At 54.8% G+C, this 17,411-nt stretch overlaps 8 protein-coding genes across 8 annotated transcripts; 2 read left to right on the top strand and 6 right to left on the bottom strand.

Moving 5' to 3' along the window:
* Positions 1 to 134: 134 nt before the first annotated feature.
* Positions 135 to 660, top strand: PG998_005172 (uncharacterized protein; the record flags this gene model as incomplete). The annotated part of the gene is made up of 2 exons (XM_066871990.1): positions 135 to 372; positions 437 to 660. 2 exons carry the CDS (start codon positions 135 to 137, stop codon positions 658 to 660), a joined length of 462 nt encoding a protein of 153 aa, XP_066732087.1.
* A 516-nt stretch (positions 661 to 1,176) lies between these two features.
* Positions 1,177 to 2,333, bottom strand: PG998_005171 (short chain dehydrogenase reductase; the record flags this gene model as incomplete). The annotated part of the gene is made up of 3 exons (XM_066871989.1): positions 1,177 to 1,491; positions 1,600 to 2,219; positions 2,279 to 2,333. The coding sequence occupies 3 exons, from the start codon at positions 2,331 to 2,333 to the stop codon at positions 1,177 to 1,179; spliced, it is 990 nt and encodes a 329-aa protein (XP_066732086.1).
* A 658-nt stretch (positions 2,334 to 2,991) lies between these two features.
* On the bottom strand, positions 2,992 to 3,876 carry PG998_005170 (uncharacterized protein; the record flags this gene model as incomplete). The annotated part of the gene is made up of 3 exons (XM_066871988.1): positions 2,992 to 3,349; positions 3,373 to 3,601; positions 3,690 to 3,876. 3 exons carry the CDS (start codon positions 3,874 to 3,876, stop codon positions 2,992 to 2,994), a joined length of 774 nt encoding a protein of 257 aa, XP_066732085.1.
* A 1,212-nt stretch (positions 3,877 to 5,088) lies between these two features.
* Positions 5,089 to 7,374, bottom strand: PG998_005169 (catalase; the record flags this gene model as incomplete). Its single annotated transcript, XM_066871987.1, is given in 3 exon segments — positions 5,089 to 5,973; positions 5,993 to 7,084; positions 7,147 to 7,374. The coding sequence occupies 3 exon segments, from the start codon at positions 7,372 to 7,374 to the stop codon at positions 5,089 to 5,091; spliced, it is 2,205 nt and encodes a 734-aa protein (XP_066732084.1).
* A 1,358-nt stretch (positions 7,375 to 8,732) lies between these two features.
* PG998_005168 (uncharacterized protein) lies at positions 8,733 to 9,311 on the bottom strand (the record flags this gene model as incomplete). Its single annotated transcript, XM_066871986.1, has 2 exons — positions 8,733 to 8,986; positions 9,068 to 9,311. 2 exons carry the CDS (start codon positions 9,309 to 9,311, stop codon positions 8,733 to 8,735), a joined length of 498 nt encoding a protein of 165 aa, XP_066732083.1.
* A 391-nt stretch (positions 9,312 to 9,702) lies between these two features.
* PG998_005167 (uncharacterized protein) lies at positions 9,703 to 11,724 on the top strand (the record flags this gene model as incomplete). The annotated part of the gene is made up of 1 exon (XM_066871985.1): positions 9,703 to 11,724. One exon carries the CDS (start codon positions 9,703 to 9,705, stop codon positions 11,722 to 11,724), a length of 2,022 nt encoding a protein of 673 aa, XP_066732082.1.
* A 550-nt stretch (positions 11,725 to 12,274) lies between these two features.
* PG998_005166 (uncharacterized protein) lies at positions 12,275 to 12,973 on the bottom strand (the record flags this gene model as incomplete). Its single annotated transcript, XM_066871984.1, has 1 exon — positions 12,275 to 12,973. One exon carries the CDS (start codon positions 12,971 to 12,973, stop codon positions 12,275 to 12,277), a length of 699 nt encoding a protein of 232 aa, XP_066732081.1.
* Positions 12,974 to 14,410: 1,437 nt separating this feature from the next.
* Positions 14,411 to 17,320, bottom strand: PG998_005165 (uncharacterized protein; the record flags this gene model as incomplete). Its single annotated transcript, XM_066871983.1, has 1 exon — positions 14,411 to 17,320. The coding sequence occupies one exon, from the start codon at positions 17,318 to 17,320 to the stop codon at positions 14,411 to 14,413; it is 2,910 nt and encodes a 969-aa protein (XP_066732080.1).
* Between the last annotated feature and the right edge of the window lie 91 nt (positions 17,321 to 17,411).

Here is a 17,411-nt window from a genome sequence, read left to right as displayed (position 1 = left end):
CTGTGCGCTGCCAGCTGCGGGGCAGGTGCATGATGTTTCGAGACTCGGCGAGAGAGAAAGAAAGAGAGAGAGAGAGAGACAGCATCACGTTTGACATACATATTGATATTGACCTGGCCAGCTTTCTTTCCACCATGAGCCGCTTGATCGCCCCGCTCGTTGCCGCCAAGCTCACCATGGCGCAGAAGATTGTGGGCCACGTCTTCCGCGACGCACAGCTCGGCGTCGAGGCCCTGACAGCCCCCGGAGCCGTGCGGACGCTAGAAAACGGCGCCTTGTCCTACGACGGCAACGCGTCGCTCGCCCTGCTGGGTGACGGCATTCTGCGGGTCGGTGTCGGCCTGCAGAGTCGGCGACTGTGCGAAACCAAGGGTATGTTCCCTTAAATGCCCCTCTGCTTCCATACAATGGCTGATTCAATCCGCCGCCTTTGCAGGCCTCTCGTCTCTTCGCATCAGTCGGGCCGCCAATAATGGCAATCTGGCCCGAGTCTGCGACACGTCGTGCTTGACGGACTGCATAGTCCTGCACGAGTCCACGCAGGGCTTTGCCTCGGACAAGATGAAAGGCACGACCGTCGAGGCCGTCCTTGGCGCCGTGTTCCTTGATGCCGACCTCGAGGCTGCTCTGGCCGTAATGCGCCAACTGAAGATTGAATAGATGCAAGAAGAAGGACGGCAACAAGAAGTCCCATTGATGACACTCTCAAATGGTTTGCCTGGAAGCAGGCGATGTCCAGGCCGAGGCCGTTGCCATATACTAAGCATTGTCACATCAGTGAGTCCCCGTAGAATGAGGGGGTATCTATAAGATCACACAGGTAGATCATGACAAATCCTATCACAATAGTTTGTACGTTTCAGATTCTGGACTCATGTCAGGACGTTCGTCATCCGGAACCCAGGCTCCGAACATCAGACAACGATCTAGCTAACAGTATTGAAATGTGATTCTCCAATTGTATTTAAATGCGCATGTGAAGAACGATGCTGACATACAATCATGACAGCCCCCTATCTAGAGACTGGATGCCGATTCCCAAGACTCTGCTTCTCCAATATCTCAGGCTTTGCGTATACCATAGCCGTGTCGGCCGCAAGAAAAAGGAATTCCCCTGATCAAAGCACCATCTACGTAATGAAGTCCTCCTCGATTTCATCAACTAACCCTTTGATTCTACTCAACCGAGTTCCGCGTGCCATAATGCTGCAACCTTTGTAAGAGGCTCGCCTCACGCGAGTCCAGGATGGTTTCGAGGCCGGTGCCGGTGAACGAGGGGTACAGCGCCTCCATGGGGACTTCCCGTGTTCGAACAACAAGCTGACCGCTCTCTTCGTCACTGACTACCTTCATGCACTCGACGATGTTCCCGTCGCCGTACTGAGGCTCCCGGAGGAGACGCAGGGCCACTTCGGCACACTCCCGGGGCGTCAAGCCGATATCGTCAGGGTGGACGACGACGTGCTCTTGTTCCTCATGTATCATTGGAGTCTGGATATATGGTGGTTTGTGTTATTATTAGACGCAACAAAAGAGAAATGATGGGAGCAACGAGAGGTGGCCGGGTGATCCGACAAATGCACGCATGCGTTTACGTACATGGACAGTACTTGGGCAGATGCACGCGTTCCGGATGCCGCAATGCTTTCGCAAGCCTCCGAGCGACTTGGAGAAACTGACAATGGCCGCCTTGCTGGCGAAGTAGAGCGGGGTCAGCATGCCGTGCAGGTACGCCGCCAGGCTGGCGAAGAAGAGTACGTTGCCTTCGAGCTCGGGGTGCTGCAGCCAGTATTGGACGGCGATCTGGGCCAGGCGTATGGGTCCCGCCGTGTTAACAGCAAATGTCTGATACTGACCCACGGCGGCGTCTGGGTCGTCCGCCGGCTCGACACCCGATGATGACACGCCGCCTTCGCTTTTGCCGCCAGGCGGGTTCCAGAAGCTGCTAGAGGGTGGCTCGTAGAGACCTGCACCATTGACCACAATGTTGACGCGGCCGTAGGTCTGTAGCGCCGTCTCCCAGAGCAGGCGGATTTGCGCCCAGTTGCTCATGTCAGTGGGCTGGAAGATTGCCGAGGGCCGGCAATAGTCGCTGGTCCCTTTCCCTGGATGCGGATATTTGTCTAGTGTCTGCTGCGCTTGGGGCCTCAAGCGCACGTCAGCCACCACCACGGAGCAGCCTGCTTCCAATAGAAGCTCGGTCAAGGCATGGTTGATACCTTCATGCAGTCAGCTGATGGAGTGGCGAAGATGCAAATAAGGAAATGCATGTGCTTACCAGATCCAGCCCCAGTTACGATAGCGATCTTCCCCTTAAAGTCGTAAGTTGACATTCTGCTTGTAGCTATTTCAAGCTCTTGGTGCTTCGAAGATTGAATTGTTGACGGGTAGCATGAAATAATGCGAAGCTGGTTCAGTTTGATAAAGAGGGCGAGATAGAGGAAGAAGTACAAAACTCGCAGCATCTCCTCATGAGTTGGCTGGATACTCCGCAGTAGGAAATCGATGCTATGCGCAACACGGCGTATGCAGTGCCACCCATAACCACCGTTCATGCGTGGCCTATCACATATGCATCTGGGATGGCGCCACACACACACACACACCTCCAAGCGAGTTCATGATGTGTATCTGCGGGGTTCATGCCGTATAGCTCACCATATAGATATTCTGATTACAATATTGTCACAATAGGGGCCCAATGATTGATTTCGTGTTGTTTTTCGCCGAGCCGACTTGGCGTCGGACCACAGCTCCTATTACAATAAAAAAAAGAAAAGAGAAAAGATTGGCGCATGAGACCTGCCCGCCGTTATCCAACCCAGATTAGCCATGCTGCCAAGACTGGGAGGCAAACCAGACACTCCAACACCCCATATTGGAAGTGTGAGCCGATTGAAGCCACTGGAGTCCCAGAGCCTGATGGAATCGCAAAGTTGCTGCGGCTAGCAGATAGTCCCTCAGTGCGCGTTGTGGAAGGCCCCTGTGTCCCTAACCAAAATGGCCTCTCGTCGACAGCCGTGATCGACCCGGTCCTGCTGCCGCTCCAGCCGCCACCAGTGGGAGTCCTTGCTTGGCAAACCCCCCTTTCCTCCCGGCCGCCCCTATCTTCACATATCCGTTGCTCCCCACGATCTTCCTGGCAAAGCTGTTCCCGTTGATAGCCTGCCCGAAGTTGGTCGCGCGCCCGGCGTCCTCGACCGCCTCGGCGCCGGCGAACAGCGCGCACTTGTAGTTGGTGACGCCCCGCGGGCGGACGCACGAGCAGCGCCAGGGGTTCCACTCCGGGTCGCGCTCGACGTACAGGTTGAAGGCGACGCACGCGCCCGAGGGGTCTGACTCGCAGAGGCTGGCGCAGGCCGGGGGTCGTACGCGACGAGAAGGTGGTAGCCCATGTAGCAGGGCGTCGTCGAACTGGCCGCCGGCGTGTTGTTGCTCCCGCTTGTCTGGAAGTACGCGCGCGGGGCGTTTGCGGCGGCGTACAGGTCTCGAAACGTGAAGCGGTACCCCGGCGGCGTTGCGGCGCGGAGCGCGGCGTTGTGGAACGCCGTGTGGTTGAGGAAGGCCTCCGGGGTATCGGGATGGACTCGGGGTCCGTAGCCTATATTCGGTTGTACATTGGGCGAGCTAAGTATAAAACTTTCGAGTGGAGGGTCGTGATGACAGAACCGAAGGAAATAGGGGCATACCTCCGGGCTGCTTTGCACACGGATCCTCCGGATTGACGAACCCGCAGTACGTGCCCTTCTCGTAAGGGGTAGGGCAGGCGGCTTCGGTAGTAAAGATGAAGGTGTTTGTCCAGCTGATGGGCGTGCATCTTGTTGAAGTAGAGACCTTGGCAGTGATGGTGATATTGCCACTATCCACTGTAGTCATCATCATAGAGAATGATGACGGCGACGACAGCGGCGACGGCCACTGATTCTGCGGTGTACTCATAGGATTACTTCTGCTCCTGCTCCTGCTACAGGGCTCCGTGGTGGCCGTGGTGACGACAGGTGAGGTCGAGACATGGCGAGGATGAAAATAGACGGAAGTCTTCCCGAGGTCTTTTTGGTGTACTACATATATTCCTTTCACATCGTAGTTAGAGATCAACTCCTTTTTTCGTTCTACCGTCGCCGGCCCCATGGAGTCATTTGCCATGCTGATCTTGCTCACCGCCATCATCGTCAACATTCATAGTCGAAATAAGAACGCCATCAGTCGCGATGACAAGATGGGTTATAAAGATACTGGCCGTCGCCAAAACATTTGTAATTTCGGTGGTCCGCATATCTCAGAGCCATGAGAAGCATCCTGGAGCAAAGGTCGATCTTGCTGGGCCAAGAGAATGACACGTCAGTCCATAGAGGTTCATGCGCTACTGGTGGATCTTTATTTGTTGACTTTTGGATGCCCTCCTCTACATAAAATCGTCAAGGCGTATGCCTACCCTATACGTATTGTCAGATGCGGCACGCCACTCAAGCAGCCCTCAAAACCTACGGGCGTCTATCAAGCCCTATAAGGACTTCTGATGGCTAGGTTCACCGCCAGCGCCGTAGATTATACAGGCGAGAATCAAAAACTTTCCAGCCAGCTTGATGCCCCATTCCATTCAGCCCCCTACAGCAAGTCTCGATTTCACCTGATACATAGACAGCTATCCTGAAGGGTTCTCGAAATGGGATATTCCAGAGCCACATGTTAATCACTAGCCCATTAAAACATGTTCAAGTATGCATTGGTATATGGGCCTTTTCTATGTGTAGTAGAGTGTGTGGCGTCGAAGTTTGCCGAAACACGGGCTTAACAGCGACGGGGACACTATAAGCCCCTTTTGAGTTCCCACGTCCGCTTCTAAATAATCGAGGCGCCCAGCCACGCAAACTCAATTGCGTGACTAACTATGATGGTTGTTGTGACATATCATCCACAGACCTAGGACGTTCCATACACGCAGGGGAAAGCGCTCTGCAGAAGATCTAAGAGTATTTTGACATGATATCATCATTGATTAACACAACAGGCTACCTAAGATATGATATTCCCAACCTCAAAACACCGAGCAAATAATTTGACAATTTTGTGTATGACGACGATGATCTAGTAGGCGACCTGGACGCTCAAACCATCAGTCTCACGGTCGAAGTTGCGGTGCAAGGAGATCTGGTAGAAGAACTTCTGCACGAAACTAGCGCCCTCCTTGGCGATGGTGACGGCCTCGCCAAGACCCTCCGGGCTGACACTGGCCATGGTGACCACACCATACGACTCCTGGGCTGTGCTGTCCTCCGAAATAGTGATAGCGGGCAGGGCGAATGCGAGCTTGAGCAGCGCGGTCGCTTCGCCGGTACCACCAATGGCTTTTAGATGACCAAACGCCTCGCGCACCCAGTGGATGGCACGACCGCTCTTGGACAATGTCTTGATGGATTCGGCGCCACCAGGGACGAAGACAGCGTCGAACATGGTCGATCGCATGCCCTCGAGATGATGGTCAGGCACAACGCCGCTACCAGCCTTCTTTTCGGCGCCAGCGGGGTAGATTTCGCTACGGCGGGGCGCCATGGTGAAAGGCAAGGCACCAGCGGCGGTGATGGCAGCCTTTACACTGTTATAAGCGGTGGCGTCATAACCATCAGCGATGATGATGGCAATACGTCGGCTTTCGATGGTGGGCTTCTTGGGCCCGAACTCGGTCTGGCTTAGGCCCTTGGCCTGTTTGCCGTGATTGGCTCTTGACGCCTTCTCGGGTACGGGACCGCCGACCATGGTGGCAACCTCCTGAGCCAGGCCGATATCGATATCGCAGAGGCGAGTGACCATGCGCTCGTACACGATGGGGTCATCGCAATGGTCGAGCTCGAACGAGAAGGCAGCAATAATGTGTGCACGCTCAGGGGGCGTCATACTGTTGAGGAAGAGTTGTGCTTGGCTGAAGTGCTCTTTGAACTTGGGGCTGCGGGCTCTTTGCTTAATGCCCTCAACCTTCTGGGGGGTATTCGACGTAGCCGCCCTCAGCATGAGAAGCAGGAGGCTGGATGCCAAAACGGTTAGGCCAGTAGTTTACCGAGCCCTTGGTGATCTTGTGTCGCCCTTGGCCGTCACGGTTGAAGTTCATGACAGGGCACACAGGACGGTTGATGGGAAGCTCTTCCCAATTGATTCCGAGACGAGACAACTGGGTGTCTTGGTAAGAAAAGCTGCGGCCTTGGAGGAGAGGATCATCGGAATGGCCAATGCCCGGGACCATATGTGATGTACAGAAAGCGACTTGCTCAGTCTGGGGGAAGTACTCGTCTATGTTACGGTTCAGCTCGAGCTCGCCGATATTCCGGACGGGCACAAGCTCCTCAGGCCAAACCTTGGTAGCATCAAGAATATCAAACTCGAACTTGTGCTCGTCAGCCTCGGGGATGACCTGGATACCGAAATCCCACTTGGGGAAGGCCTTGTTGTCAATGGCCTCCATCAAATCCTTGCGATGAAAATCAGGATCCTGGCCTGCAATCTTCAGCGCCTCATCCCAGACGAGGGAGTGAACACCGAGATGAGGAGTGAAGTGGAACTTGACAAAGTGGCGTTCACCAGCCTTGTTGACCAGGGTGAAGGTGTTGACACCGAAACCCTGCATCATGCGGTAAGACCGAGGGATGGTTCGGTCGGACATCTGCCACATTTGCATATGGGTGGACTCGGTGTGGAGGTTGGCAAAGTCCCAGAAGTTGTTATGGGCGCTTTGGGCTTGAGGAACGGCATTGTGAGGTTCCGGCTTGACGGAATGGACGAAGTCAGGGAATTTCATGGCCTCCTGGATGAAAAATACGGGGATGTTGTTTCCAACAATGTCCCAGTTGCCCTCCTCGGTGTAGAACTTGACGGCAAAGCCACGGACATCACGGACGGTGTCTGCAGAACCAGCATTACCGGCGACAGTAGAGAATCTCAGGAAAACGGGAGTTTCGCGCGAGGTGTCGGTCAGTATGTTGGCGAACGAAACGTCCTCGGCGCTCTCCTTCAGACGGAAAGTACCAAAAGCAGCAGTACCGCGGGCGTGGACTACACGCTCGGGGATACGCTCATGGTCGAAGCGGTGGATCTAATGCATGTCAGCGGCATTCAACAAGGCGGGAAAGGGCATGCTGGGTTGGTAGTATTCACCTTCTCGCGGCCAGCAGCGTCTTCAAGCAGATGAGGGCCAGTGTGGTCGTTGCTCACAACCTTGAGCCATTCATCTGTGTTTTCCTGCTTTACGCCGAAGTCGGTTGTGATGCGAGAGTCCTTGGTGGGCTCGATGATGTCTTGCTGCAACTGAGCAGCCTTGGCATCTTGTACGCCCATTGCGGTCTTGGCCTTGTTGAGAGTGTCTGACACGAGGTTGGATGCCATGTGAACGTGATAACGAGACGTGGGAGACCCGATTTATTCACAGAATACGGGTGTGAGATCAGACGAATCAAGATAGAACTGGAATGACACAAGATCAGGCACAGGATTGACGGGAGCGAATGGCCAGCCGGCTGGTATTTGTATGCTGTGACGGCAGTGATTATCCATCACGATCTCTGTTGGCTTGGACAACGTTGACTCCATTGAAACGCATCGATGATGTCAGGGAAACGGCATGGAGGTTACGGCCGGCATTTGCAGGAAGGCTGGGCGGCACTCGTTGCAGCTTCCAGCCTGCCGAATACTGGGGGCGACTGGCAACAAACAATGGGAGAAGGAGCAGGATGCGCCTCTGTTGCCCGTTGAAACGGCTTGGGTTGGCAAGCCTTTGTTGAGCGATGATGCGGACATTTCCAGATCGCATGTCTTGATTAGATCTCGACCGACCGTGATTGGCTGCGGCGGAGCAAAAGTTCCATCAGGGCAATCGAGACAAGCCTTGAAGCGTCAGCATCAGCATGGGCTCCCCCACAATTGGCCACAAAAGGGTGGATTCTCTGTCTGCCTGTCTGTCTGTCTGTCTGTCTGTCTGTGTGTCTGTCTCTTTTCAGACTCTTGGTGGTTGGTACCTTACGGCACCGGCAATCTCAGGATGGGATTTTGGAAGTCGAGGGGTAAATCCCCTGCGCCATAGATAGCCAGTAACCTAAAGCCAGTGGGATCTGGCGGGGTTGCTGTTGTTATTGCCACGCCCGAGATCCCGAGAGTATTGCGTTGCGATCCGAAAACGATGAGTAAGTAAGCACCCAGCTTGGTGTGGTATCTGGAAGGTGGGACGGGACATCCATCAATCCCCATCTCCATACATGCGCACTGGATGTCTACATGTTCTGTACATGTAGCTCTCGTCGCCACGTGTGTAGCAGGACAAAACAAATTCGAAATCGACGATTCTTTCTCCGCGCGTGCAACCCACTCCGCACCTAGGCCGCACTCGACGGCCGTAAGCCGGGGCGCACCTGGAAGATACATTGTCACGCCAGTCACGGTCCTGGAGCCGACGAGCATAGACTTTGCTTTGGTGAAGGCCACGGGAATCGTGGATACACGCAGACACCAGAAACTCAAATACGTAGCAGGCGTGAATGGCACCAGGAACATAGAGTTGTGTAATCATTATTGTGTCGTAAAAAACCATAACACCTTACTATGCATGCCTTGTATATCATCTATAACCTGAGAGGGAGATCCCAACCATACGCACTGCAACGACGCGTAGTCACATTCCTCGGTAAACGGGTAACACCATCTTCTATGCAGGCCTCGAAACCTCCCACTTCCCTCACCAAACGCGACAATCAGAGGCCCAGCATACGTCGGACGCCGTCGCGGACCTTCTGCTCGTACTCGGGCCGGCGGTCGCGCCACATCTTGGCGGCTTCGACGTTGGCGGGGCTCTCGTCGTTGGGCTCGGCCAGCATGCTCATAACGCTGATCAAGATCTTCTCGACAGACTGGATGGGGCTCCAGCGCTCCGAAGCGTGCTCGTAGTGGTTAGGGTCGTCGCCCGGGGGATGCAGGATGGAGATGCAGACGAGGCCGCTGGGGTATACTACCGGACGGCGCGCGATGTCAGTGATTTGATCCATCACGCCGGGCGAAGAAATTTAAGAGGGACGCGGGGAGAACACACCATTCGGGTGAAAGATCTCGCCCAGGAACTTCATGGTCGGCGGCGCGAGCGGGTAGTCCTTGGGGAACTTGAGCTCGGCAGGGAAGATGCCGCCCTCGAAGGGGGTGCCCTCCGGTCCTTGGATCAGGGCTTCCCACTGGAGGAGGTCGTCTTCGCTCACGGGACCGGCGGTGATGCCATCGGGAGGGTTGTTGGTCAGGGCGCGATACTCCTGCAGGAGTCGGCGATGCGCTGTGGATGCCATGCTGCCGGCGTAGGTTGCAAGGTGTCAAGAAGGGGCGGGCAGCGCTTCAAGTGCGATATGGCCGACCGCCGACCCCGCTGACAGCTTGAGGTGGGTAACGACTAAAAAGCGTGGCGCAAATGGCCTGTTTAGAAGTGCTGCTGAATTCGGCTTGTTTTGACCGTGAACTGCAAGCAGTGTAGCTGTGTTTTCTGTTCCCTTTGACGCCTATCTGCAATGTCAAGTGTTGTATGCCCGTCGTGATTGCTAAGGTGGTCGATCGCTTTTAGTCTGCCCCGGCCTTGGCATTGCGTCCAGGTTTAGCGCCGAGCTCGAATTGGCGACAAAGCTCCAACAAGAGCTCCAACCCGCCCGCCCACACAATCAGCAGTCAGTCGCCAAACCAAAAGCCATGCCACCACGTCTGCCATTGCAGCCTGCAAAGGCCGCAAAAGAGGGCGCGGCTCTGCTCAGCCGCTCCTCGGGCCTGGAAAGTAGTCGGCCAGTCTGTTTCTTCTGCTCCTTGTCCCGCCCTGCCGCTCGACCGCCACCAGGATCCTCCGCGCGACAACCGAGACGGAAACCTCTCAGCAACTCTGCGCGGCGTTTCCAGTCCACGGCCACCGACACCCGGGATCCTCGAAAGGAGCTCGAACATGTACTGCTTGATCTACAGAAGCATGCCGCCAATTACGTCAACCTCTCGAGGTTGCAGCTGGCCCTCAATGGCTTGCGACAGCAGCCCGGCCACGAGTCGGTACGAGTGGCGATTCTGGGTCTTGCCAGCGGCCCAGAAGCCAGCAATACGGCGAAACAGCTCCTGAAGCTGCTTCTAGCGGATCCGCTGAAAACAGAGGAGGAGTGGGAGCAAGAGATCGACCGGCACAACCTGGCCCAGCCCATGATCATTCGAGTGGGGGCTGAAGAGCACCAGGAGCTCGGTACCATGACCGTGAACAGAGGCAGCCTACTCCATGAAGTCAATGTCTCTTCCGTCGCGCTGAACGGACACAAACTGGAGTTGCTTCTCATGGAGACGAACCCGTACGCCACGGTGCAGGGAGACGAGGGGCTGGGAGCTTTCGAGGACGCCGTTCTGGTGCCCACCGTGGACATCCCCACGTCCAACACGGGTCGTTACACCCCCATCACCACCCCAGTACACAAGGCGCTGTTGGTCGCCGATGGCATCTTAGGCGCAGGCTCGGTTACAACGCTCCCCCTTCTCGAGAGCGAGAGCGTTATCGCGGCCGCAGTTAACCTACCAGACTATAAGCCGGCAGATGCTGCGGCGCTCCCATTCACGGTGGTAGATGTGGGGACCGCTGGAGCTGGCCTCCGCCTAATCCGCAAGGATGTAGGCAACGCCATGCAGTATGAGCATAAGTGGTTCGAGAGCAATGTGCCGAAACTCGTTGAGTGGCTCAAACAGGATGTGATATCTGCTCCGGAGGGCAAGGCCACCAAGGCTCCCGTGCGACGTCTCATCGCGTCGCTGCTGCAGAACGCCTCAGTATCCATCCAGCGCGAGGAGGCGAAGCAGCTTTCTTCTAGGCTGTTGTTATCGACATCGCCATCATCCTCTAACTCTGCATCAGCTCGTAACACGGCCCACCTCCAGCGCGGTCTTTCCGAGTGGGCCGAGACAGCACACACCGAGCTGCAAGAGCAGCTTGACCTCGCCTTTTCGAGCGGACGTTGGCATAAACTGGGCTGGTGGAAGCTGTTCTGGCGCGTTGACGACGTGGGAATGCTCACCGCTGACATCCTCGGCCAACGCTTCCTACCCGGCGCCGAAAAGAACGCCATCTACCTCGCCGGGCGCATCGAAGAGGCCGGCATCCCCACTACCAGCTTCCCCATCACCTACACCAGCCCTCTTTCCTCTCCATCAGCATCGTCATTATCGTCTACTTCTGAAGTACAGCAGCTAAAAGCGACTTCGCCTAGCAACGCCATTGCCAAAACTCCTGTAGGCCCCATCACTCGATGGCCAACCAGCATCTCCACCGCGCGGTTCTACCTACAGAGCGAGACCATCCCGGCCCTGCAGGCCCTAGCCCAGAAGCTCGTCCTGCAGACCCTGAGCACGTCCGGGCTGACCACGTCGATGGGGGCTCTCGCCTACTTCGGCACCCTGACCACTGGGCTGTATGAAGCGGGCGCTGTCGCCGCTCTCGGTATCGTCTGGAGCATGCGCCGCATGCAAAAACAGTGGGAGGCCGCCCGCCTATATTGGGAAGGGGAGGTGCGCGAGGAAGGGCGCAAGGCCGTCCGCGGCGTCGAGGTCTCGATTGCACATGTCCTGGACAACGATGCTGCGGTGCGTGGTGACACCGCCGTCGACATCTCTGCGCGAGACGCTGCGGCTGAGCTCAATAAAGCGCGAGAGTTAGTGGATAAGGCTACGCTGGCGCTGGAGCAGCTGAAGTAAAAGGACTAGGATGGTCCTCTCAAGAGATAAAAGCCTCTCAGACTTGTTGCCTGAGTAGCAGATTGGCGTTGCAAGACGGAGAACATGGAAACAACCCCCTGTATCACAAATGTACGATATCATGTTAATCCGTCAACAAGACAAATCTCATGTAAAACACGACTATTATACACAGATGTATTCACTTCACATTATCACGGGGGTTCATACCCTCCCGGCTTTTATGAAGCTCTTAACCCCGTACCCCCATCACCAAGGTGTGAAGCAGAAATTGGGCCCTTCTATCCCCCTAGTAGATATGCATTCATGTCTATAGGCACTGACTGTGATCCATGTTTGGATTTCAATGGGCTAACTATGAGAATCATGTCGATTAATCAATGAACTGCGTCCATTAAGGAATTCAGTATCAAGGTCCATAACCACTTTAAGCGCTTTATGACTTTGATTCTTGAGCATAACTCACCAACTCCGAACTCCTCTATTTGTTCCCTCCTCTTTGCATGGAGTGACCGAAGTCTCCATGGCTCATTCTGGCCACGTCATTCAATTACCAACCATCTCCCCAGTCGCCTCCAGAGTAGTCCACGGTGACGGTCGCCGCCGCCGCTACTGCCCAGTCATCGCTCCCTTGCACAGTTTCGCTGGCGCCCAAGGTCTCGGTACTATACATGGTGGTGACATCATCCGTGGCCATATACATGGCTTGCATCTGGATATCCAGATTGGTAGTCGCTACAGCACTGTAATCCGTTGATGATGCAGGGGCGTAGTAGTCCGCCGAAAATGCAGTGTTGTAGTCCGTCGCCACTGTACTGGTGGTGCTGACACCAAGCATGTCTGTTGCTGGTGGCGCAGTTGTTGTCATCATCGAGTTATTGATGAGAGCAGCCGACGAATTAGACTGTGTAAACTGCATATTGTTGCTCATATCGGAGTTCATATTGTTTTCGATACTAATGTTCGTGATGTTGGCCTCGTTGCTACTAGCGGGAGTCCCTGTTTGCGCAGGTGAAAAATACGAGCCAGGTGTCGCTGACGAGTTGTCTATAATGAACTGGTTATTCTGTATCACTGCTGGCTGTTCAGGGTATAATGCTGCCATCGGTGGTCCGTTTGCCGCAGTGATACTGTTATTCTCGTTATTCACTGTGGCCTGGTTAAAGGTCTGTTGCTGGTTTATCACGGTTTGCTCCAAGGACAGGGAAATTTGAGGAGATTGTTGGCTGGCAAGGTACTGTCCCTGCATTTGCGGTGGAGGTGGTGGTTGATTCGCTGTATACTGTGCTTGCTGCCCCTGAGTTGGTAAGTTCATCATGGGAGTTTGAGTTGGCGGGCGTTGTGGCATCTGCATCGTTGCACTTTGCATAGTAAAGGGGTTTTGAACTGCATATGGTCGACCAGGCGTTTGAACCCCTCCGGATTGAAAATTCGAGATAGGTTGCTGGACTGACTGCATGGTTGGCCTAGGGGCAGGTAAACCCTGGCTCTGCGGGGGGGCTGTCTGCGCATGGGCTGGCCGAGGCGGGCGCGGGGCCTGCTGGCCTGGTTGCTGAGCCTGTGAGGTGTTATATATCTGGCTTGCGACCATCGCCCCTGCGATGCCATCACCGCCCATCGACTCCGCCATTATAGCACCTCCGATGACAGCAGTTGTTTGCTGTAAAGTTGGGTTCTTCCACATTTTCTTTGCCCACTTTTTCATATCTTGCCCAACATTGCTCAGGGATGCCGATGAATTCGTATTAGAGGGGCTTTGGGTTTGGTTTGGCGCATGGGCCTGTTGGTTCGGCAGAATACCTGTTGGTGAGCTGGCACTTTGGTGGCCCGCCATTGGAGGCTTATGGCTGGAAATTGGCTGTTGAGAATGCAATGACTGAGGGCTTGCCGGCGAATGTATTGTGTGCCCCTGTGGTGTGAGTGTATGGGGGGTTCCATTGAGTTTGAGTGCTGCTTGGCTGGTGAAAGCTTGGTTGTGTAGAAAGGTTTTGTTGTTGCTGAGGTTGATATTGATGCTGTGGTTGATGCTGTGGTTGATGCTGTGGTTGATGCTGTGGTTGATGCTGTGGTTGATGTGGCTGTTGGTATTGCGGTTGCGGTTGCGGCTGGTGTTGCGACTGGTGATGCGATTGCTGTTGCAATTGTTGCTGTGGCTGCAGCTGCTGGTTTGGTTGCTGGCTTGATTGTTGATGGAATGATTGATTCTGTTGTTGAAGTTGTTGTTGTTGCTGTGTTTGTTGCTGCGGCGGCGGCTGTAATTGGTGATGTGGTGTCTGGTGTGGTTGCTGATAATGAGCCGGCTGTAGTATAGGGATTTGGCTAATCGCCTGTCCCGCAGAGCCAGGCACTGGAGGCTGCGGGGGCTTTGAGAGCGCAGCGTACGAGCCACTTGAAGTAACACTTGCAGAGGGTATTTGAGTATCCTGTGTAGGCCAATGCATCGTTTGGTGAGCTGGAGACGAGAGGCTGGATGGTCCACTGGGTCCATATGGGAAGCCGCTACTCGGAGTCTGCGGTGTCCCGCCACTGCCACCCAGTTGAGGAATGCTAGGAGGATGGTGTACACCCGTTGAAAGCTGAGGCAGAGAAGCGGTTGGCTGTGTTGGAATAGGTTGCACGTGGTTGGCGAGATGTGGATTTGCCGGAGCGCCGGTGTGGTGAGAGTGTATCGATCCAGGCCCAGGAGTCAAAGGGGATGCTTGTATGGAGCTCGCAAATGACTGGGGGAGCTGAGAGCCGGAGTCGGAGCTGACGAGGGTGTTTGGCAGAGGGAGGCAATCGATACTGCCGGGGATGAGATCTGACTCTGCACCACAGATGCTGGCTGCGTTGGGGGCGATGGGTATTGCGAGTATTGAGAGTCAGGTCGCATTGGAGGATTGTTCGCAGCCCCACCATTAGGTTGTTGAGCAGATGATTGAATTGGCTCTTGGGCTGCCACAGTATTGGAGTTGGTTGCCACAGGCGGCTTCTGGAAACTCTGAGGTGGTTGCTGCGCCTGTTGGGTGAGCCCATTGTGGGCTGGATGCGCTTCGTTCGATGCTGGTGGTTGGGCCATATTCGTTATCAATGACTGTTGCGCGTGTACCTGTTGTGGCTTGACAAGCGAGGGAGTGTTTGATGGCGGCTTAGATTGATATGACCCCTGAATCGTACCCTGACCCTGAGGTGCGGCGTGGGGGGATCCAGGAACCTGGTCATGGTCTGCGGGCCCATTCTCCAGTGCAGAGAAAGGGGAATGCGGCTTCAACGGCAAGTAATGTTGGGCAGGCTCGTTAGATATTCCAGGACCAGGGGCTGCAGGTTTATGGGGTAGAGCTATGAACGTAGTCATCGGTTCAGCCGCAGCAGGGACTGATATCGACCCGTCATCGATGACATCTGCACTATTGGAAGTCGCATGCCCTGAAGAGATGGTCTGAGAAGACTGGTTTGGTTTCACGATACTTTCACTTATCGAGCTCATCATACCTGAAGCCTGATGCACCAGAGATATCGCATTTTCGTAGCTTGTTTCTGACAGTTGCGATGCATTGATGGCGGCAGGTAGTGTCGGTGGCCTCGACGCTGTCGATGGGGCAAAGCTTGGGGCTGTTTCATTGGCATGGGTAGATAGAAAGGATTGGTTTGGGACTGGCGAGGTAGAGGTACTGCTGCTCTGGCTATGGCATTGTTCGCTGCTTGTCTGCTGCAGGGGATCCCCATTTTGAGATGTGGCTGGAGTTTGTTGGTTGTGTTCGGGGGTGTCCTGTATCACATTCAGATTAGTTGGCTTAACGAAATCTGACGATAATTCGACAGGAGGTGGTCGCTCTGTAGCCGCTAGGTCTTGTGCCTCCATACCCTGAGTGGTCTCGTTTCCTAGGGGATCTTTTCCCGGGCTGATCTCATGAAAGACAACAAATCCCGGTCCAAAACCAGTTTTGTTGGCGGTGACATGCGATTGGGACGGTAACTGGCTTGGCATGGTGCTGACACGGTGAGCTAATGGTCGAGGATCGTAATCAGGAGAGTCGGGCATTCGAAGGGGTGGGTGGCCACTTTCCTTCAGCGGTGAGGGTGAATAAGCCATTGGCTTTGGATCTGAAGCAGATGCAGCATTCCCCGAAATTGTTGCCGCGTGAGGACGGCCGTGGCGATAGTTCGCAGGCTTTAGTACCGAAGGGCAATGGCTAAGATCTGTGTATCTTGGAGGATTTGTATCTTGCGTTGAGCTGGACGAGACGCTCTCGTCTCTTATTTTAGATCCTGGACAATGGGGTCTCTGATCTTGCGATAGCCTATTTGAGGGTAGCCCTTGAACTAAGGGGATTTTGGGGGGAATATCAGGGGACTGGTTTGCTGGTCGAAGAACCGCTGGGACTGGGGAGTGCTCGAATCCGAGGGTGGGTAATGGCCTGTCACGAGAGTCCCTCTTGCGACCCATCGGTGGTGTCAGTACTGTTGGATGCCTCTGAACTGCCGATGCTGGTACTTTCGCTGGGAAGGAATATCTCCTTTGGTCAAGTTGGCTGAGTTCACGTTGTTGGAATTCCAGTAACGAGCTTCCCGAAGGCATCAAAGAAGATCGTTTAGACCGTGTGGAACCATCTTCGTCAACGCCAGCCCCAGGCTTCCACGCTTGAAAGGATGCGTTCTCTCGGGTAGATACTGAGTCAAGGCTGTATCTTGCTGCATTATTTACCGACGGCTCGCTTGGCAACTGGCTTGAACCGCTGTCTTTAGCCAACGGAGGAAACGCGAAGGATGCAGACACCAGTGGATATGTACTTGTTGGCTGTGTAGGAACTGACGGCAAGGGATGTTTCCTGGCATTGGCGCTTGGTGAACTTTTCTCTTGGGCCAGACCACTTGCGCTTTCTGACGACAGTTCAGCAAGGACAGCCCCTGGAAATGATTGTGAAGCGTCAAGCTCAATTGGTGCCAGCTCATCCGCGCATTGACGGGTATCATGACTCGCCAGCTCCGCGAAGAACTGGGTTTGCGGCGGGCATGTTGAAATCGTGCAGTTAGAACCGGGGACCGGATTGAGTTGACCAGAGATTCGAGGTATCAAATGAGGTTGTCCTTGGCCTCCGGCCTTTGCTGCAGCATCGTCGCCAGCTGCCATCAGACCACTGCCATGAGCTGAGCCGCGTGTTTCACGACCAACTTGTGTTGAAACGCAGGGGCTTTGTTTGTCGATTGACGTATTCTCCATCTCCGATGGCCTATTGTCTGTCTCTTGCTCAGAAGTCGCATCCGTGTCGGCATACCCTCCTGGGTTAGGCCCCAAGAACATAAACCCTTCGGGATCGAAGTAGCCTGTTGCACCGATTTCGTCGATTTCATCCGCCGGCTTTTTTCTACGTTGACTCGAAGTGGGCAAGGCGCCGGGTTGTGTGCCGGACTGGGTGTCCCGTCGCTTCATTTGCATGTCGCTAGCCAGACGCTCCTCTGGTTCCAAGTCGAAGGAATCGACGCCATAGCCGACGTACTCGGGAAACTCGTCACCAGGTTTCGGGAAATGGTACTGAATAAGGCCCGAAGGTTTGTACCGGTATAGCCAACGAGTGCCATCGTAATCCCATTCCCAGCCTTCAGGAAGGGTCGACATGGCGTCTATCACAACCCAAGACGACTGAATTGACTGATTTGGGGAATATCTCTTCTCTCTGATGGCGAAGGGCCAGTGGTGCGAGCCTCTT

This window comes from Apiospora kogelbergensis (assembly GCF_038363985.1).
Source record: "Apiospora kogelbergensis strain CBS 113332 chromosome Unknown utg000003l_segment0_segment0, whole genome shotgun sequence".
NCBI lineage: Eukaryota > Fungi > Ascomycota > Sordariomycetes > Amphisphaeriales > Apiosporaceae > Apiospora > Apiospora kogelbergensis.
The sequence above is the reverse complement of the archived record's forward strand: the minus strand, read 5'-3'. Positions and strand labels throughout refer to the sequence as shown.